Consider the following 23584-nt stretch of genomic DNA (forward strand, 5'->3'; position numbering starts at 1 on the left):
AGCTCCAATTTCCTAATACATAAAATGGAGCTAATAATCTTTACCTTGTAGTTTGAGGTTGAAGATTTGCAGTAATGTTTATAAAGAGCTTGTTACATACACAGTACTTGATAGATGGTGACTGTTATTATGAAAGGGAATGCTGGTTCTCACCCCCAAGTTAATCCTTTTGTCCCAGAAACAGGAAGACTTTCCCACCATTGGACAAGGTCAGGGCTGCCATAAGCTAAGGTAGGGAACATTCTCGATTTCACTTTCAAAGTCAAGGGAATGGCACAGATCTAAAGTAGAAAGGAACCAGCAGCACATGTTTTTAAATATTCATAAGGGCTGGAAATGTCTTACTCCTTTCGTTTTCTCTGCCATCTGCTTTTGTTTCTTTTCTTTTCATTCTTATGCCACAGCTGCAAATGAAAACAACCATACAATAACTCAAGTTAAATAAAAAAAAAATCAAAATAAAAACAATCTGAGGGATAAAAAGAGAAGATAAATTATAAAGTTTTCCCCTGAGCTCACAAGGCAGCAGAAGAATAATGTTTAATATGAGTTAAACCTTCTGGAAACTAAAATCCAGATCCCATGTTTATAGTAACGGTGATAAGAGCAATCACTGTTTACTAAGTAGCCCCTAAGTGCCACCTGATGACTACTATCCCTAATGCCTACAATCACTCTTCAAAGTCGGTAAATTATACCCATTTTACAGAAAAAGACATTGCAGATCAGAGAAGTAACCATATTTTAAATGGTTACACAGCTAATAAGAGATGAAATTGAGATTTGAATCCAGGTCTGCCTGAATCTAAAATCTAGGCACTTTCTACTCTATCACCCTTCTCCAAAAATGGGAAGGGATCTGAAAAATTAATTTGGGAAATATTTAGGGCAGCCCATTTGTACTAAACTGATTTTTTTCAGATAATTAAAATCTGTGATTATAGCTCTAATTAAAGTTAACTCAGATAATTGGTTGTTGTATTTGTGAATGTGCAATTAGAGTCTTCCACATAATTGCAGGGTTTTCAGTATCCTACTTTCCATTTATTAACTACATGCAAACTAGAGCTTTGCACTACTGGCCTCTAGTCTACCAAAAGCTGCGATACAGCTTTTGGGGTTTCTGGGCCAAAGGAGCATGACCTGTGATACCAACAGCAGGGTCTGGGCTCAGCCTCATTTACCACGTCTTTGTCCAGAAGTCAATGAACACCTCACCTTCAGGCACAATATAAAAAGCTCTTATGGCCTCCACTGTTGTCCTGAAAACTCCTAGCAGCATGTACCTGAAGAAAAACTGGCAGCAGTGGTCCTCATGTGTTAATTACACTTGCGAAGTCTATTATGCACAGAAAGGGCACCTGCTGGCAGTGAAAATGACTAGAATCCGCCCTTCCTGTGCAGTGAGTAAATTGAGAGTTCATTTCTACAGGAGATAATAGTTTTCAGATTCCATTTCGTGTATCCCTTGCATGGGGACGTACTTAACATTTAAATCATCTGCAGAGGAGCAAACCTCCTTCAAATTTACATGTTCCAGGCTCCTAGCACTTTACTTAAAATGCTAGTTATCCCTGCTGGCTCTTACCAGCAAGGATTAAACTCAATGGAGGTGAAAGTCACCCGAGCACAATACAATAAAGGTATTAGCATTGACTCAAATTTCATGACATTTGTAGTCTCTGACCAAAACGGTGGTAGCGGGCTGAAGGTGATCAAATCAAGCCTTGACTGGAGGGAGGATCTGTTTTTTCTCTTGGGGTCTTTTGTTTCGTCATTCTTACATCTTGCAGTTAACGAACAGACACCAATCCCCACCGGACTATAATCGTCTTTCGGTCGTATGTCAAAAAGTTCTTCCATGAAAACAAGAGACCCTGAGAGAGAGTGCGATCACATAAACACAGAAAGTTCCAAGATGGAGCCTCATCACAGAACCCACTCAGGCACTGATAAATACTAATCTTAGCTTCGAGTTTTTGGAGTGGAAATTTGGGATGACAAGGGCTTAGCAGCCTTCCTCGCCAAATCTTCCCTTCTAAGTTAGTCCTGCCAACATCATTGCCCTCAGTCAGGCTGGTGACACAGCTCTTGAGAGTGCTAGAGTTAGAGATGAAGCTGAAAAGATCTTGGCTCAGCTTTCACAGGAAAGTAAAACATCTAATAAATCCTCTAAGCAAACAAGAAGGGAGGGATGGCAGCTAGAAAGAACAATTGGTTAGAATAAACATTGAGTTCTCAAAATAAAGCTTTTCAATTATAAAAGCCATACTTCTTCATTGTACAAATATTTGAAAACATGGAAAATAAAACAAAAAGCACACAGGAATCCTCTCCTTCCTCCCCATCACAAGTCATTGTTAAACATTTTGGTGTATTTCTTTCCAGATTTCTGCCTCTCTATATGTAGACATATACATCTAATTTTTGTGTTATGTATACATATACATATAACTCTTGTTTGTTTTTATAAAAATGGAATCATACATATACAATGTCTATACCGGGACAAGTTACTAAAGCTCTTGGGGCCTCAGTTTACTGATCTGTGAAATGGAGCGAATAATACCTGCCTTGCAGGGTTGCTGGAAGATTTCAATGAGATCACATACGTAAAGGAAAAGGTCCAGTGACCGGGGCTTCGGAGATGTTCAACAATGGCAGCTATGTTATCACTGATATCACTGACAGAATTTTCCTCTCCACAGTTCTGGACTCTAGCTGCTGGTTTTTAAACTAGCTAACAATTTAGCAACTGAAACTGTCCATATAATGGAAAGTTTGAGTGGTACTATTTGGCGAAGGAATTACACTGATTCACCCAGGTCCACCTACCTCTGAACACAGATGCCCCCCGGTATTCCTGTCTGAAGCACCCACATGGGTGGGTCACGTGAAGACCCACAGGTGAGTCCCTTCTCGGGGGGACTCTGAGGCTGCCCTTTGGAGCACACCCGCAGGGTGTGGCATGTATCGGGGCGATACATCTCTTTCCAGGTGGGGGACCCTGAGGCACATGTCTGTGGGGAAGGAACTCACGTCTGTGAAGGGGATCGAGTGTCTGCGTGCGGGTCTGTGCCCGTGTGAGTACTGTATGTCTGTGGGCGAGACGGAGTGGCAGCGGGTTCTGGGGCTGGGTGTCACTGTGAGTCTGTCTTGGGGAATGCATGTCCCCTTTCTACCTTCGCCTACCTTTTCTCTCTCTCTCTTTCCTCACTCTGCCTCCCATCTTCTTCTGGTGTGTGGTTTGTTATTTCTCTTCCCCTCGAGCTCCCCTTGTCTCCCTCCTCCTCCCTGAGCATCACTGTCTGCCTCTGCCCAGCCCCCCAGCCTTTCATTCCAACAACAAACACTATGCATAGCAAACATGGTCTTTATGATCCCTTCCTTAGAGATACGTGGCAGTGAAAAAAAACCCAAGACAGTTGGCTCAGAAGCTCAAAAAGAACAGCAAACTAAAGCAAAGGTCTGGTTTGAGGAACGGGGCACCAGTGCACATTTGCTGGGAGAGGAGGGAGGTAACAGCAAGGGGCGTTTAATGGCACCAGGGGGAGCAGAGGTCAGGTGGGGCCCAGAGAACCCTGAGGAGACAGAACATAGGACCAGGTGAAGTCAGCGGCCTTGGGCAGACTACTTTTCCTTCCTCAGGGCTGGTAGGAAAGGAGGAGAAAACAGATAGGCAGGGATAACAAGCTGGGGGACGCGGAGAAAGGCACTTGTGGGAACACAGACCTACAGGGATGAGAATGCACCCCCTCCCTGAGCCTTGTGCCCAGAGTGAGGGCTCGGGATGGCTGCAGAGGAGGAGGGCCAGCTAAGACAGCACCACTTTCTAGTGGGACCTCTGCAATGGCTTTCAGACTTTCACCAGCAGCATCTGCCAGACAAGGAGCAGATGAGAAAATGGTATGGGTGCCCACCCTCAGTGGCAAGGCCTGGGAAACTGGTGAAGAACTGTGGAACAGCTCCTCGCTCATGGATCTAATCGCTGTGTGCAAAGGATCTGCTAGAGTGCCTGTCTTCTACACCCAGTTCTGTGAGTCCCTTTTGATTGAGACTGACTCTTCATCGCTGTCTTCCCTGCACTTAGCACAGTGCCTGAGACATGCCTGGGCATCAGGAAACATTTGCTGTGCTGAAAAAAACTCACTAAGGTCCAGAGCAGGCAGGAAGGCAAGAAGAGCCAAAGCGGGTTAGTGAACAGGTAGAACTGAGAGGGAGCAGCAAGGGTGGAGGGGGAAGCCATGGTGAAGACAGAAGGGTATTCAGAAGGGAGGAGGACAGGTGGCCAAGGAGAAGGAAGTCAGAATCAGAGGGAAACTGAGTGAGCTTCAAATGGTTTAATGACACAGGTGTGTCACCCGGCTGGGTGGCTGATAGCACTTTCGGTCTATAAAGTGCTTTTGTGTATACATTATTTTATTTCATCCTGAAAACAATTTAAAGAATAAGTTCCAGTTTGTTCAGCCCTCTACACACAAGGAGAGATTCAGAGAGGTAAAGTCACTCTATGCTACACAGCTAGGCAACAGTGGAGCTGAGACAGAGACTCAGAAGTCCTCCTCTCAGCCCCATCCATATTTGTGCTACTATGTGGTCTCTCGGAGGGAGGGAGGGAGGGAGGGAGGGAGGGAGGGAGGGAGGGTACCTCTCTATAGATAACAAAATACAGCAAGTGTGAGCTTGGTGGCAGTAAGAAGAGGGCAGGGGATAAGATGGAAATGAGATGTGGACGTCCAAACAAATAGGAGGTGATGAAGATCCCAGAGACAGGCAGGTGACAGTGACAGGGAGGTGATGAAGGTTCCTAGGTACTGTGCTAGAAGCCAAATGACAGAGTAGAGTTTGCACCAGGCCATGGCAGTGGGGACAGGAGTCCAACAATCTTCACTTGGAGAGACTTTAGCATTCTCCAGAATCTCCAAGGGAAGAGGAGATGCTGGAAACCTCGATAAAGGGGAGGGCCCCTGGCATGGGCCCCGGCTTTGAAAATATTCCCTGATCAAAAGAGAAAACACCAATATTTAATGTAATAAAGTGAATTTGTTATAAGGGGTTTATATCCTTATCCTTTCCTATCTGCAAAAATTACCTACCTATTCCAGAAGAGATGAAAAATAAAATCTAGATCAGTAGTACCTGGAAGTCACTATTAACTAAATATAATTTCCAAAATAAACCAAGGTATAAAGAGACATAGTGAACAAAATGTGGGACCCAGCTACCTGAGGAATCAAGCAGTTTAAAATAAGCCATGATTACATACTCCGCACGGTGGGAAACACATTGCCCCTTGATCTTATAAGAGGTGGGAGCGAGGTATGGGTAAGATCAGGTCTTTCTTATCTCATCCTTGATAAGAAAGCTATATAAGAAAGAAAGAATTAGTCCAATTCACTTAGTGCTACGCACAAGAGAGGGCCACTGATGTCTACCTGATGGCCCTGAGCTACATTTTAGTTATACCCACGGCTTCTTGGGAGGAAGGGGAGCCCAACACATTCAAATTAGGCGTGACTGTGGAATGCCTTTAAGCTCCCAGATGATTTGGCTACCTGGGTGAAACTATTCAGTGAGACCATTGCAAAACAGGCTGGAGATCTCAGCAAAAGTGGACTGACCTGGATTCAATCACTCTGAACCAGTGGTAAATGGCCTGAATCACCTGTTCTTAAGCAACAGGGCTATGATCCCCTCAAATGGGTCCCCTTCTCCTGAAGCTTTCAATTTCTGGCAGGCAGTTAGTGCCTTTCCCTATGAAAATGCTGTGCTCTCTTATCGACTCCTGCTGACTTGAACTGTTTGGAGACAATGTCTTTAATCACATTAAACTAGAGAAAGAAATTATTCATGAGGAAAATGGCTCTAAACCAGTCACACAATCTTCTTTAGTAATCTATTGGAGACACATAGTGAGGACGATGATGCTTCCGCAGAAACATTTACTGAGCAACAACCATGAGTCAGCTTTTCTACTTGAGGTCTTTTCTTCTGTTACCTCAATTCATCTTTATATATTATGTATTTAACTTTGTTTTGCACATGAGGAAACAAGTGACTCGCCCAAGGTGGCAGAGCTGACTCCAAAGCCTTTCCTTCTTCCTTCCACTAAAAGACGTTTCGCCCAACAGTGAAATTCTCATCAGAAAACTTCAGAGGGTCTTGCTTTGTCTGGCTTGTGCTCCCAAACCGCAGCTGAGAGCAAGTCTTAAGGAACATGCCAGGGCATGGCTGAAACTTGAAGACCTTGGGGATCTCAACTGTTCCTGTCCCCAGTTTCCAATTTGTCTTTGGGTTAAAAAAAAAAAAAAAAAAAAAAAGCACACAACCTCTTGGTGCTTTGGTTTCCCCAAACTGAGAAATGGGAAAAGTATCACCCCTTCTCTTGAAGTCTTCAGAATGTCATGACATATACGAAAACTGGGAAAACAAAGGGCCATGAAATCAGGTGGTCTAAAACAGATGCTATTCTGAGGTTAGTGTTTTAATTTAGAGTCACCAACTGCATTTTAACAAGTTACAGACCTAACACGCCCAGCCAGTTCCTGGAGGAGGAAAAACGGAGGACGGGGTCGGCGGTGGCCTTACCAGCAGTAGTCCAGCAGATGCGGCGGCAGCACGGGGATGTACACGTGCTGCCAGTACATGGGGTAGAGCATCGCCGCAGAGCCGTGGATGCAGGCCGTTAACTGCAACAGAAGCAAATCAGAGACTCAGAGCGGAAAGAATCAAGGGGAGGAAACAGCGCCAGTCGATTTCAGCAATAAAATTAAATATATACTCATCAACATATTCAGAATGAGCTGAAATATCTGCAGAAATAATTCTCAGTTAATTCAATCATCCTTAAGTAAGAGTTTGCTCTTCAAAAAAAAAAAAATTTTTTTTTTCTGATTATAAAGCTAATGCATACTTACAATAGAAAATTTAGGAAACAAAGGGATAAAAGTAAATAAGTCACTACCATCTGAAGATTAACATTTTAGGGTATTATACATGTAGCACTTGTATTTTCCTTTTCTAATAAAATTAGGAGTATTGTAAATACAGCATTCTTTTGCTTTTTTGAAAGCTAACATTTTGATGCCATTTTCTCACATCTTTAAATATTCTTAGAAATATATGTTTTAATGATACTCAAAGAATTTCCCATACTATATCTACCTATTCTTCTACCATTAGGTTATACAATCACAACAGGTGAATAATTTTTATATATGGTTCTTAGAAGTAGAGTTCAGAGACAAAGGTTATAAATATTTTAAGGTACTTAATAAATACATAAGTATCATGAAAATGTTACTATAATAAATGAAGGATGGAGGTTTACACCTCCCAACTACACATCACGATTCTGCTCCTCTCCAGCACTATGCATTATAGTGATTGGCAGTTTTCAAATTCTATCTATCTTACTTTAGTTTTAATTACTCTGATCATGACTGAGGCTGAACATTTTGTCATATGTTTCTTGACTATTTCTTAGGTAAATGATATGTTCATATTCTTAGCCCATTTTTTAAAAAATGAGTATTAGAATTTTTAATTGATTTATAAGTGATCACTGGTGATATGCAATGTAATGTTTTAGAAAATAACTTATCCTTAATTTTCTTTGAATTTCTGGGTGAAATTATGTAGACAAATCTTTTCCTTTGTGATAGCTTCCACTGCTTTTATCCTAAGTCCTCCAAATTTTCCCTAGCATTTAACTCTTTAATCCATCTGGAATTAATTTAGGTTTAAGGACTGAGGTGAGAATTTATTTTTTCCACATAATCAATTGCTCTGCCACTGTTTACTGACTAATCCTTCCCCCCTCCCTATTTTTTTGACATATCCTCTATTTTGTCTACCTTTTTTTTTTCTTAAGAGCTAGAGATACCATACAATCAGTATTTGATACAATTAAAAATTTAGGAAACAAAGATAATATAAAGAGAGATGATTGCTACAAAATTCAATATAGTGAAAAAAAATGGAAAAAAAAAATCAACCTTTGGAGACATAGCTATGAAGTGACAAAAGCCAACAACACATGTTTCTTTCTGTCTTTTTTCTTTAATGTTTCTTTGGTTTCAGGGAAGCCTGTTCCCCTGAGGACCCTCCTTCTTTTGGAAGCTGTTAACTGGCCTTTGCTGACAGAAGGACATTTACGTGGCGAAAGAGTGATGTGCCAAGGCCCAGTTAAAAGAATCCCAGAGGTTAGTGTAACATGAACAGCTTTAAATTGGATATTGCTGATGTTTCACAGTCGTGAGAGCTGTGTATTAAAGCCAGGGCCGCTACCCGCCCCCGCCCCTCCCTTGTCCCTCCAGACCCTGTTCTTGCAGTCAGGTACAGACCACGAACAGGAAACGCTCCAGCGCTGTTCCCAGCACCCGCCAAGGCTCGCAGGTTCAGTCCGCCCCTTCCCAATCTAGTTTAGTAGGTTCCCATATAAAACAGGCTGACATATATATATATGTGGCCAATCCCTTCAGGGCTTCTTAGAGATGAAAACTCCTTGCTGGTATTGAGTCGAGAATGAACCAACTTTCCTCTGATTCCACCCTGAAGTCAGGCTGCAGGATTCCACTGGCCTGGGCCCCAGCTCTCTCCTCATCCTTTAACTAGCTGCCAGGGTGCTCTTCCTAAAGCGCAGGTCCGGTCACAGCACTTCCTACTCAGAAGTCTTCAGGGGCATGTCTGGCACAGGATGCCTGTGGCAGCTCTAGTCCACCTTTGGAGCAGCATTTCCTGCCACACTCCTTACTGCCTTCTCCAAGTTTATGCTTGGAATAAATCCTTTGCAGATTCAGGAAGAGTTATACAGCGGTTCCCAATCTTTTTGGCACCAGGGACTGGTTTCATGGAAGACAATTTTTCCATGGACTGGGGGACAGGGGAAGGGGATGTGGTTTCGGGATGATTCAAGCACACTACATTTATCGTATACTTTATTTCTATTATTATTACATTGTCACTTGCCACTCATTGCTAAGGTTTTGATATGAGTCCATAAGCAATTGGCTTATTATGGTCTCTGTGCAGTCAAACCTCTCTGCTAATGATAATGTGTATTTGCAGCTGCTCCCCAGTGCTAGCATCACCGCCTCAGCTCCACCTCAGATCACCAGGCATCAGATTCTAATAAGGAGTGCAACCTAGATCCCTCCCATGAGCAGTTTCCAGTAGACTTCGTGCTCCTATGGGAATCTAATGCCACTGCTGATCTGATAGGAGGCGGAGCTCAGACGGTGATGTGAGTGATGAGGAGAGCCTGTTAATACAGATGAAGCTTCGTTTGCTCCACAGATGCTCACCTCCTGCAGTACGGTGTGGTTCCTGTGGACCACTGGTACTGGTCCACAACCCAGGGGTTGGGGATCACAGGAGTTATATACTCCTTTTCCTCCCTTCGCTTTCCACCTGTCCCCTCTAAACTGGTCTCAGCAAAGTTCCCCCTCTGGTCTCTATATAAGCACTACCTTCCTCTCTGAAGCCTTACCTGGCTCCCCTGGATATAGGTCCCCATTATTAACTGGACTGTAACTATCTGCATGTTTGTCCCCTGACTGTGAAGTACAGAAAGACCCTGTGTCTGTCCATCTCCATGTTCTCAGTGGCACAGCAGAAATATATATGTGCTAGGCAATGCAGTGTGTCCTGAATAAAAACAATTCTTGCTGAGAGTATATTCATAATATAAAGATAGTTCAGTGGCTTGGCTTTAACATTATGGTACCAACATTTTCACAAGTCTCATAGAGTGAGGTATATGACTCAAATTCCAAAATAACAGTATGCTTAGACACACAAATGTGCTACTTTTGGAAAACCAAGTCATTTATTCATTCACCCATTCATTCAATAATACATCTTTCCTAACTCAATAACACATCAAATAAATAAATAAAAGCACTTCAAAATCTATAAGGCGCTATACAAACGTAAGGTAACATCATCACATGAATTATTTTGCAATTCTCTTTGAAAAAGTCATTCAATGGAATGGTCCTCGTTGAGATAAAACTTGATGACCTGGCTCTTTAGCTTAAATTAGTTTGGGTCAAAATCACATTTCAAGCAATAAAGCAGCAGACATCTTATCTTCAGACAATATTCTTTTCATGTCTCCTTACCTTCAAAAAGTTCTACCAACCTAAGTGCCAGGATTGAAAACTTATTCTTCATTAAAAAAAAAAAAAAAAAAAAAAAAAAAATCAAGCTTTTAAGATGTTTGTTCATTTCATTGGGGGGTTTCCTAAGGGTCAAATCTCTGCAATTGGGGTAAAATGTATTCACCCGTTTAAGAAAACAAACAAACCAAACAGTGAAATGTTTGGCTCTTTTCCAAAACACTAAATGGCACAAACTACGTATCCTTACATAACAATAGTGGCCAAGCTGATTATAAGAAAAGTCTTACTATATAGCTATACTTAATCAGAAATACTGTATTACATCCTGTAAAGTATGACTGGCCACTTATTTTAAAAATAACTCTTAACCAGGTTTCTAAAAAGAAAGGTCCTGAAAGCCTATGCTCATTCCTTATGGAATACAAAATTTAAAAATAATAAAAGTATATAATTTACAGTGCAGTCAACAAAAAGGTAGTGTGAATATATAACTGAAGTGCAAGTTGAGGAAAATGATCCTATCAAAATCTCACTCAGTGGGAGAACAGAAAGATAGTATGCGTAAAATTCGCCCAAAGTCATTAGTCACAATGAATATTCATCAGAAGCCAATTATCAATCCCATTTAACGACACCCCAAAAGATTTTGCCCTGAAGCAGCTGAATAGTCTAAGACTCCAGACAAAACTAGACAAATTATACAGCCAACAGCCAGTCTAGCCAGGACGCAGATTGTAAAGTAAACCACTGGTGGGTTTTTGGATGCTCTTTAGCAAATTCTGTCCTCAATTAAAGGTGTACAAGGTCAGTTATATCTTGGAGCTTTCTGTATGGCTCCATTAGTTTTCTTTGAGGCAAAAGGAGAGAAGGGGAGAAGGTAGTGAGGAAGGGACATGAATGGATCAGTGACAGAGTTGGAAAAAATCACAAGGACACTTTTTTTTTTTTAGTTTAGGTATTTCACAGAGATAAAGCCCAGACTGTCACCATCTTAGACACCAATGCCTCATCTGAATCCTAATGGTAGCTCTGCAATTTAACATGAAATAAAGATTAGAATATCTCCTCAAAAAAACCTTCCAAATCCCCCAAAAGTATTTGTGCCAGGTATCACTGTTGGGGGTTTAGACCCTTGTATTGTTTTTTTTTTTTTTTGAGACAGAGTCTCACTTTGTTGCTCAGGCTAGAGTGAGTGCCGTGGCATCAGCCTAGCTCACAGCAACCTCAAACTCCTGGACTCCAGCGATCCTGCTGCCTCAGCCTCCCGAGTAGCTGGGACTACAGGCATGCGCCACCATGCCCGGCTAATTTTTTCTATATATGTTAGTTGTCCAATTAATTTCTTTCTATTTATAGTAGAGACGGGGTCTCTCTCTTGTTCAGGCTGGTTTCGAACTCCTGACCTCGAGCAATCTGCCCACCTCGGCCTCCCAGGGTGCTAGGATTATAGGCATGAGCCACCACGCCTGGCCCCTTGCATTGTTTAAAGAAATGTGTGTGTGTTGATACACAGATACACTCATCACCACATTTCACAGATAAGGAAACAGTCTCAGAGGTGAAATAACTTGCCCAGGGCCACATCCCTAGTAAGTGACAGAACTGGGACTCACATCCAGACTATAATGGCCACTGTGTTTCCACAATGCATAATTAATTCACAAAGCGTCTGAGTGCCTACGCTGCGCCATCCCCTGCACTGAGGACTCTGAAAGAGATGAAGCACAGTCCCTGCTGGCCCCGCCAAGCTAGGTAGACATGCGTTTGCCTTGCTGTTAGACGTCCAAACATCGTCTAGGACAAAATACCAACAACAGGAAATAATCATTTTTAAAACAAACACAGATCTGATCATTTCCTGGGGATTAGTTACATTTAATGGAGGTGTGGAAGTGTCTTTAATCCACAGGAAATTCTGGACAAAGAAGTGACAATTGTCACTCAAAGGGAAAGCTTTGCATCCCATTCAAATGAGCACACACGTTTGAAAGTCTGCTTTTCTGTCCCTTTCTGTTTCTTTTCTGTTCCCTTTCACATACTTGCATAGAATCTTCCACTCACTCTCTTTTTGACCTGAGAAAGCTATTTCCTCTCCTGGGTCTCAATTTCCTGTCTAAGTAAAATGAGAGTCTGGACTAGGAGCCCTCCAGCTCCAACAGCTTGTGATTCCAGAGGAGCTGTGGTTCCTTGCTGTGAGGACTGCTCCGCCCTGCCCGGTTAGCTTCTCCAGCTACACAGACTGAGCCCACGTAACCCAGGGCTGGTCTCAAAGCTGGTCTTGCTTCCTCATCTCTGCAACTAAGATTCCAAGTTCTAAAAGCTGGCAGAGGAAAATACCGGATAGTCACAGTCATTCTTCATATCCTAGAACTCGGAGTGTTAAATAATTAAACTGACACCTGATTCACAGGGTTAGAGTCATTTGGATTTCCCCTCTGAACCTAAACATAGGTTAGGTTTATGTTAAAACGAAGAGTATAGAAAGAATGTCAGATTACTAACTATAAAAAGAGGTTGTTTTTAAGTCTATTCATTTCAACCAAGAATCATCCCATTTAGGACAGTTGTAGGAAACACTGTGTCTCTTAGGGAAGGTGTTAGCTTTCTCAATTTGAGAACTAGATTTTTCAATTTAATTATAAACCATCTTTGTAGTCATCAGGAAATAAATAATGCCATGATTCAAACAGTGCTGTGATTTGGGGTGTTTTTTTTTTAATGATTTATTCTCAAATGGAAAATCCACTATAAAATCAGCAAAAAAGATTTAAACAAAATCTGCAACCCTTCCATGGGTATAAGAAAAACCTTTAATTATGTTTACTATATTTAGTGGGGGAAGAGTTGGCTTTTAAGAAACTAAGACACTTTAGCAGAAAGGCAACTTAGAAAGCCTCAGAAATCAAAGAACTTTCAGCTAGCCTAGACACATGTCAGACACATGAGTAGAAAGAAGACGGAAAAGAGCAAACAATGTCTTGCTTTCCTTAGAAGCTAAAATATAGTGCTTCTTTTGAGGGTGGGGAGGGTTTGGAAGGAGAGCAATCTTTCTCCGCGTAGTTTCTCTTCCATGTTGGTAGAACTCACATTCCCTCTTTCCTCTCCATTATCCTTTGAGGAAAGGGAAGGGGAAAAAACCCACAAAAAACCCTAACATGGAGTCAAGTAGACACCTTCCCCCAACAGCAATATCACCCAGTGAAGAGGAAGCTTACTTACTCAGGAAATCAGCTGCCTACTTAATCACTTCTCTCCCTCTTTTTTTTTTCTTAGCTATCTACTAGCTAGAGTAATTTGAGTAAGTTATTAACTAGGACAACAAACTTTTGTGCCAAGATTTGACACTTCAAAACATCAAAGCAACTAAAACTGCCAGAGAAAAGCTTTAGCTACCAAAACAGAGGCAGAGACTATGGTATGGTCTGCTACACTGTAAGCCCATAGCACCAAGATGAAAAATAAAAAGCAAGGAATGATAACAATTTATTCAAATACACATTGTATTTGAAATAAATGTGGCCACTGGCCTCCCCTCTGTGTCTAATGCAGACATTATTAACTGATCGTGGAGTCATGAAATAGCCTGAGGATCCCTCCTAAAGTGCAACCACTATCAATGGATCACAGCTGGCATGCAACAAGAAATCTGTCACCTCAAGTCTAGACAAGTGGATATTTATAGCTCTTTGAAAATATTTCTAAGATCATAACTTATGTTTAGCTAATGGATTCACACTATTGCTTTAATAAAGCATCATATATATAATCAAAGCATAACTGAACATGGAATCATGAGTACCTATCTGTCAGGTATCCACACACAGAGAAGAAACTAAGGAAACTTCAGGTGGTAAGTTACTAAATTTGCAGGTATAGAAAAAAAAAAAAGACTCTACCCTGTAAAGTCTTCTCTGATCTTAGAAAGTGACAGTAAACTCAAACAGAAGATTAAAACTATAAAACCGCCACCACCATGACCACTTAATTAGTATTACTATCTGCCAAACATTGAGAACAGTGCTTCGCATATATTTAACTCATTTACTTTCACAACAGCTCTATAAGGTAGGTGGGATTGTTATTCCCGTTTTACAGATGAGGAAACTCAAGTTCCTGGATGTTAAGGAACTTGTATAAGGTCACAGAGCTAGTGACAGAGCTAGGGTATGAACCTAGGGAAGGCGAGCTCCTGAGTCTCTGCTCTTAGCTCCCACAAAACTGCCTCTCTGCTCTGATCTGTATTAATCCGACAATTACTGGGTATCTACTATGTGTACATGCCATGCCCTCAAGCAATTTAAAATAGAGAGAGAAAGATCAAAATGCAAACAATCAACTTCAACACAAAGGCATTATGAAAGAAGTGCTATAATAGAGGTTCAAGTGTGTTAGCATATAAAGAAGGAATCATTAATTCTGCCTGGGGCAAGAATCAGGCCTGCTTCTCAGAGACAGAGACATCAGAGCAGAGGGAGCCTGGAAGGATGAAGAAGAGAAGCTGCTAGTCCCCCTCCCTGCTGCGAGGCCAGCCAGGTGGGAACAGTGGGTCAAGTGAACACAGCAGCTTCCGAGGCAGCTCAAGCTCTGTAGTGATGACTGTGAGAATCTGAACAAGAAATGACCATTTAGTGAAATGACTAAGTGACTAGTGAGAAGTGGGTGGGTATACAATACCTCATATGAATTGCTATGACTATTCCCTGTTGCTTGGATTCATTCACCATCCACTATCATCAGTTACGCTAATTAAATCTTCAGAACTCTCCCAGGATCTCTATCACCTTCCTTGCTTCTGAAAGTCAGATGGGATTTATTGCCTGCAAGGATGAGAGTCAGCCTCAAGTAACATTTACTGAATGAGCAGTATGTATGCAGCGCTGGCCCACACACCTTCACAGCCATGATCGTTGAATCCTGTTAACAACCCTGAGGTAAGTATTAATACCATCCTTGTTTTCATAGAAGAGGATGGAGGGACTCAGACATCAAGTAACCTGCCCAAGGCCACATGGCTTGAAGGTGACATAGGGAGATTAAGTATAAGGTAGAGGCAGAACTGGAACAAAATCACCCTGATTGAAATCTGATGCTCTGTTCTCCAGCCCTGCTGTCCTTTTTTTGGGAAAAGATACCATGAGCAGGGCTATCCGACACATCCAGCTGGTAGACTCTGCAGCTATGGAAGTAGCAGAAAAGAAACAATGTGAATGTTCATTATGTTAGGACCAACCTATGATGGCATGGTCTAATCTCACATCACACTACCTTGGTTCACCAAAATGACCACACTTTCAGTCTGCAGAAACAACAGAGGAAATAATGAGTCCTTGCTGCCAGTGACTTAGGTCCCTTAAATTTCTTTAATAAAATCCACAGAGACGTCTGCAAATGCGGGTACCATTTAGGGCCTTTTGGGTACATTAAGATGCCAGTTATTTGATATTGCCCATTTGTGTTTTTTGGTAGAGATTTGATACATAAGATTGCATAAGAAGTAAACTATCAGTCCTACAATCTAAGAATATACAATTTATTTCTCAAATTGACCCTGTTACTAAAATAATTAACAAAATTTTCTACCATGTTCTTAATGAAATGGCTAAAAAGAAACATCACCTCTCTTACACTCATGTTCCCCAAATTACATCGGTGGACAGCACTGGTATTTCATAACATTACTGAGAGCTTGAACAGATTAGACTTAGTTATATCCTTTTTTCGACTAGCCAAGGCTAAAATCAGAGCTCTCCCAGAGAGAATAGAAACAAAGAACTTTTAAAGTGCTAGTTTGTACTCATGAATGTCTTCTAAACAAACATAATCAGTTTCTAATTACATAGACTCAAAATGAAAATGAGTCTAATGATGCAAAATAACAACTGCAAAGAATAAATATTGTTTTTGTCTGAGAGAACTAACTATTCACTGGCCCCACATCTGGCTGTGTATCCATCAACTGGGAAACCTGAAAAAAAATATACATTTTGTGGTTCCACACTAGACCTTTTGGACTGGACTGTCTGGAGGTAATACCCAAGAACCTGAATTTTTAACAAGTTCTCTGGGTGGTTCTAGCACAATGCTGACCCGTGGATCAGCATTTGGGAATCACTAACAATCTGAATCCTGTTTCTCATCCAAAACAGGTGCTCAATGTTTGTTGAAGCAATGGAAGAAGAGGCAGGAGAGGAAGGTAAGAACCAGAAGGGAGACCATGGCTGATTAAGTCAAAGTACCACAAATTAACCTGTTGATACTCTGTATTACATTATAGAGTCTCTATAACATCTCAAGTTTCTTCATGCCAGTTATGGTTTAACATGAACAAGAGAAAACCAATTCCCAGATAATTAAATGAAGAATATAGCTCAAAAAGCAGTTACTTACACACTTAAAAACCAGAGAAAAACCACATAAGTAAAACATACCGATCTTTTCTTCTACTTCCTGTCAATGGAAGGTCCTTTCGTTTATTTTTAACAGTATTTAATATTCTCTGAGCCACAATAAAATTTTATGTAATGGAGATTAGAGAGGCTATGTAATTTGGAAGTTTGGCTGCAGAGCCTGTATTTCATGCCACTTCATTACATTTTGTTAAGGATTTCCCTCTTCACCAAAAGGATTAGTTTTCTTCTCACTTCTTTGAATACTCTTCTTAGGTTGTTAGTGTGAACTAGGTTAATCTCTCTCTTTTTTAACATATAAAAGATGAACAAACAAAATGTTCGATTTATTTTATTTTTTTTAAATAGAACACTAAATTTAGTCTTAGAATTCTCTGTTTGGTAAGTTTCCAGTTACAAGGTCTTGGCATCCCTTGAGCACAGTTTGAAACAAAATAATGCAGTTTGTTCCTACGGCTGGAACATGCAGAGTGGAGTGTGCAGGCAAAGAGGCCTTGGCCCTGGTCCAATATTTCAAACCTCCTTAAACTGCCACTCTCGTCTCTGCTTCAAGGGCTGCAGATAAGCAAACAGGATTAGTTTTTTCTAGTCTAGAAGAGCTGGGAAAGCTTTACCCACATCATTCAGGTGCCCAGCTCATCACACAGGCTGGCACAGTCATGACAAGGTGGCATTCATCAGGAAAGAAGTAAAAACGAAGCCAGATCTGAGAAACTGCTCAGTCCACAAACCGGTCACGAGAATAGGCGGTGCTCAGACAATGGATGCTGTCAGTGGGAGTGGGCGCGACAGGATTGGGGCAAGGCTGGGAAAGTATCCAGGCTTCACTCAAATACTGAGGCATCTCCTAAGGGACCTACTGAGGATGCTGGTGGGGAGACAGAAGTAGCACCCGCCACTCTTCAGGCTGCCGGATTTCAGGGCCCTACCCAAGGCCCTCACTCTCTGGGACTAATTTTCTTTACCTAGTTAGGAAGAAACTGACAGGGAGACGATACCTGGCTGTTCTTTTTCTTCCCTAAATGAGGTATCATCAGAAAAGTAATCATTCTTTTCATAGTGATGGGTATCACACAAATGATTAGGTGTGGAGGCTTGATTAGGTCATGGTCTTGCCACTAAACAGTACTTCCTTCTAAATAGCATCCACGGGATAAAACAAACATACATTCCTCAGGAAAGTAAACATGCCTTTGTCATCATTTAATGGCTATTCTTAGTTTTCAAAACTTCTTGGAGTACCCCTAAATTATAAAGGGGGCAATTAGGACCAAGATACACAGGAGCTGCAAGGAACTGCGGTCTGTGAACCCTGTAACCACAGTTAGTTAAATGTGATGGGCCCCAGGGCCCCACCAAGGCTGCGCTCGTGGCAGGAAAACAGTGCACGTGCAGCTGAGGGACAGCCGAGTTTAAGAAGACATGGATAGAAGGGACTGAATCTGAACCGTGTTTAAGGAAATGGGGCTTTGGCTAATAGGGTGGGTGTGCCAGTTGTAAAATCACACGTCAGCCTTCTGTTTCCCCGGTGCCTAGAGCAGTGCAGCCACACAGACACGGCTCACCAAATCGGAAGTGAAAAGCTCATGTATGCATTCAGGGGCAACAGCCAGGCTGAGACTCTTTGTGTCATTTAGATCCATGGTCAATAGCATCATGCTAAGAATATTTTGTGAGTACAAATGTCACAGGGAACTCATGACAAATGGACAGTTACCAAGGAGGTAGTATGAGGTAGCAAGAAGGATGCTGGCCTGCAGCCAAGAGAAGTGGGTTTTTAATTCTATCTTTGCTGCTCATCTTAGATAAGGCACATCAACATCCTGGGTGCCAATATCCTCATCTGCAAAAGGAGAAGAAAACCAATAAGCTCTTAGGGTTGCTGCAAGAACTAATGAAAAAATATGATAGTCAGATATATGATTAGCACAATGCCTGGCACACAGTTGGTAGGTGGCTCAGAGAGATTAACTTAACAGAATTTTAAAAGGATGAGGGAGAACCAGGAACCTCTCATATTAAGTACTGACTATGAATCCAAATAAGGGTGCCCTACATGTTGATTCTGGAGATGCTCTTTGGTAGTCTTGGAGCTATTTACAAGTAACATAAAAAACTCCTCTACATACCATACAACCAGGTCTGTCTTATTTTTCACCCAAACCAGTATTACCCAGTTCCACCAGTCACTTAATCCACTAGATTTGGCTCAGAGCATCTTTTTGGTTCTTTATAAGGATTTCCAAATTCCCTCAGTGGGGTAGATATTCCTAACAACGTGTCTCTGGCTCTTGTGACCATTACACAAGGGACTGGAAAATAATGTGAGAAGTGGCACCTAACAGACATAACTTGGCCCCCGAGGCAAGCACTTTGTATGTGTAATTCAAGGATGTTTCTGCCTTTCTAGAAGCCAAAGCTTCCTTCTTCTGACACTGCATCATAATGACATATCTGCATGCCATCTCTCCTACCGTCTAGGATGTGACCTTGGACGAGTTATTCCGCCTCTCTGAATGGAATGGCTGTTCTGTAAAATGGGAATAATATCCACCTTGTAGGAGTGCTGATGGAATTACATATTATCTCTATAGAGGTCTTTGACCTACCTGCTATCCACAGGAGTTCCAAAAAGCAATATTAAACTCAGATACGAAAATATGGAAGAAAAATGAGGCCTTTGTACTACAAGAAATCACATTGAAGTATTTACATTAGAGAACAAGAGTTAGTTAAGCCTTCCCTATTTATCATTTATAAAGGAAAACAATCAATATACATTAACTAAGCAAAGAGAACAAAAACTTACATTTTTCTTATACGGGATATCACAATGTTATTGACCGAGAAACCCTGAAATGCATATTACCTGACTCTGAACTAATTATTGCTGGGTTTGTCCCTATTGACGCACAGTCATTTTTATAGAAGATAGCACTCTGGAGTGTTTGACAGCTTTTATCTTGCAGACGCTTGATGGTTCTGAGAAGCATTAAGCATACATCTTAAACAAAATTGAGAAAAATGTGGTTTGCCAAGGTATTGCAGGCCACATTTGGATGTCTCAAGAGAGGGTCCTCAGAAAATCTTGCGCTCAGATAGACTTTGCATTCTCCTTACCCCTCCCCCCCATCTAAAAGATAATAAAGGCATTCTTGTGGAAATAAAAGGCAGCAATTAGAAAACTCTTTAATTTTGAATTTGAAGAGGTCCAAAGGCTTGACTAAAACTGATGTCTGGTCAGCTACTTCATCCCCAGAGAAACCGCGTGACTGCTCAGGATGCTGCCAATCGCATGCGAGACGTAAGGAGAACCCCACCTCCCCAAAGAGGCTTCTACCAACAATCAGGAAAATTTAGGATTCAGTTGAGAATCAATTATTTGGTAAACAAACAAACAAAACCCATAAAACTTTAAGTCACAGTAATACATTAAGCATGTAAAAGCTTACATAGAAAAGCAACGGTCCACCTCATGGTCCTCCTTACCTTTAACTCAAAGTAATCTCACATTCAACACAGGATTTATCTTCCTATTTTTAAATAAGCATTTCTTGGTTTTAAACTTTAAACATTAAAATTTAAATTCCCATTATAGAGTTTATTATAAACATGCGCACAGACTACATGCCAGAAGCAGTTGTAAGGGCTTTGTGAGTATTCATTTAATTTTACTTGATAGGTCACTGGTGGCACAAACAAGAGCTGTTTTAATGGAGAGGCGGGGGCTGGATCCTCATGGAAGATAGGAGAAAATGAGACACGAGAACTTAGACAGTAGATGGGCAACTCTCCTGAGGAATTTTGTTCTAAAAGGGAGAATAGAAATGGGATAAAGGTGGCTCAAGAAAAATTTGAAGTTTGGGAGCTACTATAGCATGCTGCTATGCTCACTAGAATGTACCATCGGAGAAGAGAAAAATAATGATGCAGGAGAGAAGAGCTTATTTACTACAGGAGAAATTTTCTTGAAGGAAAACTCCAGCATTGCCTTCTCAGTAAGTCATTCCATGGCCATCTATCTAAAATTGTAACCTCTGCCACCACACACTGCCCATCCGCTCTCTTCTGCTTCATTTCACTCCTTAGGGAGTACTTAGTCATTAGCTACCACACTAAACATCTAACGAATCTTCTTTACTGAGATCCTATGCGACTGGAATGTAAGCTTCATGAGAACAGGGGCTTGGGGCTATTTAGTTCACTGTTGTATCCCAAGCCTATGGCAATGCCATGATAAGTATTTGTGGAATCAAGTCAGGTGGACAAGCACAGTGACTGGCCCTCTAGAGGACAGACAGCTCATCCACAAAGGAGAGGTAGAATATGGGAGTACAAACTTCAGCAGGTTGATAAATGTGGTAGGGACTCCTGACACTCTCTTCTAAGGGTTTCCAGCAGATGTATGCTGAATTCTAGGTTAGAAATCACTTTCCCTAGAAGTTCAAGACACTGTTTCACCGTCTTCTTGTTTCCAGAATTGCCACTGCAGACTCTCAGGCAATTTTTATTCTTAACCTTTGTATAGGAACTACTTTGTCTGTATCCTTAATATTCTAAAATTTCATGATAAAGGGGCTTGATGTCTTCTCTTTTAACCTTTAAAAATGTTTGAAATATACATGCATGTAAGTATGTATATCATACAAACAACTTTTCAAGGAAAAATTCTTAAGAACCCAAAACCCACCACTAGCTCAGGGGTCAGCAAACTGCGATGAAAAGGCCAATTCTGACCTGCCACTTGTTCTTGTAAATAAAGCTTTGCTGGCAACAGCCACACCCATTAGTCTACCTATGGAAAACTACAAGGTCAGAGCCCAGTAGTTGCAATAAAGACAATATGGCCTGCAAAGCCATATTTACTTGACCCTTCACAGAAAAGTTTGTTTCCTAATCTAGTTTAATACAGAAAGCAGTATTTTTCGTATCCCTTGTATGTCTCTTCCCAACTATGCTCTTCTCCCTCCTTGTGAGGAAACCACTGCCTAAATTTTGTGTCAGTCATTTTTTTTCTTTGTAGTTTGTATTTATCCATAAATGATATACCATTTAGTTTTTCTAACTTGAACTTCATATGAATAAAATCACACCGTACAGTATATTCTTCTGTAACTTGTTTCTTTCCCTCAGCATTCGGTATTAGAGACGCAATCATGTTGAGAGTATAATTCATGTTTACTGACACAATATTCCGTTGTTTGACTATACTACAGTTTATCAGTTCTCTGTTTACAGTCATGAGGACTATTTCCAGGATGAAAAAAACAAACCAAACCAAAAAAAAAAAAATGATGCTATGAACATTCTTGTACATGTGACCACTATATGTGACCAAGGGGTATGTGGACACACAAAAAATTCCATCTAGGAGAATTGCTGAGTGATGGGCATTTGCAAACAGTTTTGTGCCACATACCCTTTAAACGGTGGTAATGAAATTCTCTAATACATCTCCAATACAACACTTGACACTGTCAGACACCCAATTTTTGCAAACCTAGTGTTCTAATCACTGTAGTTTTGATTTGCTTTTCTGTGATTACTAATGTGGTTGAGCATCTTTCCATATAGTTACTGCCCATTTGTATTTCTTCTGTGAGATGTCCATTCATGCCTTCTGCCAATTTTTCTATTAATAGGCTCATCGTCTGCTTTTTAATTGTAGTAGTTCTTTATATATTTCAAGTACTAAGTGTTTTATATGGCAAATATCTCAGCTTGTGACTGTCTTTTCATTCACTGAAAGGTATCTTTTAATGAACAAAAAAATCAGAATTTTAATCTTTTCTTTTATACAATGTACATTTTGGATCATCTTTAAATAAACCCTTTTCTACTCTGGGATCATCCCAGGGATTATTCTATTCTGTCTTCTATATGTTTTAAAATTTTGCCTTTCAAAATTCCATTTGGAATTTAATTTTGTACATGTACAAAAGAAATTGTCTTCCTTTTCTTCCCCATGTAGATAGGCAGTTTTTGAAAAGTCCATCTATTCCCCATAGATTCTACAATGTCAGCTCTATCGTATATAAAGAGCCCATGTACATGTGGTCTGTTTCTGGGCTTTCTATTCTGTTCTGTCAGTCTATTTGTGTATCCCTGAGCCACTACCAGCATCTTAATTACTACAGCTTTATAGAGAGTTTGATATCTGATAAAGCAAGCTTCCACAACCCATTCTTTTTCTTCAAGTTGTCTTGGCTCTTTTTTCAGCCTTTCCATTTTAGTTTTAGAATCAGCTTGTTAGGTACTATGTAAAACTCCATTGCGATTTTGAATAAAATTTTATTCAATCTATAATCATTTTACAATAAAATGACATCTTCAAGATATTAAGTCTTCCTATTTATGAACATGGTCGTGCCTTTTTCCATCTATTGGTGACTATAAGAATTTCTCATCTTAGTATGTTAATGTGCAAGTTATTAATATATTAAAGTATTTTCTAGTATTATCAACTTTACATTTCTGGAATTAACCCTAGTTATCATGAATTTCATTTTTTACACATTTGTTTACTATTTTAAGACTTTTACACCTATGTTAATGAGTGACATTGGCTGGTAATTTTTCTTTCTTGTACTGTCTCCTTGTGTTGTTGAATGTCAAGGTTATCACAAAAAAAGCTGGGTTGTATTCCCTCTTTGTTCTAGAGTCTAGACTCATAAGGAGTCTAAGATTGAAATTATCTGTTCCTTCAGACATTTGATTAAAAAATAGCTTGCTGTTTTATAAACAAGATATGCTGAATGTCTTATCTGGAAAAAATATTTGAAAGAATTGATTCAATTTCTATAAATGACCTATTTAATTTTTCCATTTCTTCTTATGTCAACTTTGGTAAATTATCTTTTTCTATCTATCTTGCCTTACTTTTCAAAAACTGGCATAAAGTCAAAAACAGTACTGTCTTACTATTTTTAAAATCTCTGTTGCATCTGTTCTTTGTCTTTGTAGATTTATTCCTTTATTTCATTTTAGATTTAGGAAGGAGTAGAAATAACTTTGTGTGTTTAATCTACTACCTTTGTGTGAACAAAATCACAC

At 40.5% G+C, this 23584-nt stretch overlaps 1 protein-coding gene across 4 annotated transcripts in view; it reads right to left on the reverse strand.

The window, feature by feature from the left end:
- Nucleotides 1-23584, reverse strand: part of DENND1A (DENN domain containing 1A) — a 493327-nt gene that overhangs the window by 218464 nt on the left and 251279 nt on the right. For all 4 annotated transcript variants that reach the window (XM_012771853.2, XM_012771851.2, XM_012771850.3 and 1 more), the window contains exon 10: nt 6589-6689. In XM_012771853.2, coding sequence (XP_012627307.2) covers nt 6589-6689 — 101 coding nt within the window. The remainder of the gene's footprint in view (nt 1-6588; nt 6690-23584) is intronic.

Source organism: Microcebus murinus, chromosome 12, assembly GCF_040939455.1.
Source record: "Microcebus murinus isolate Inina chromosome 12, M.murinus_Inina_mat1.0, whole genome shotgun sequence".
NCBI lineage: Eukaryota > Metazoa > Chordata > Mammalia > Primates > Cheirogaleidae > Microcebus > Microcebus murinus.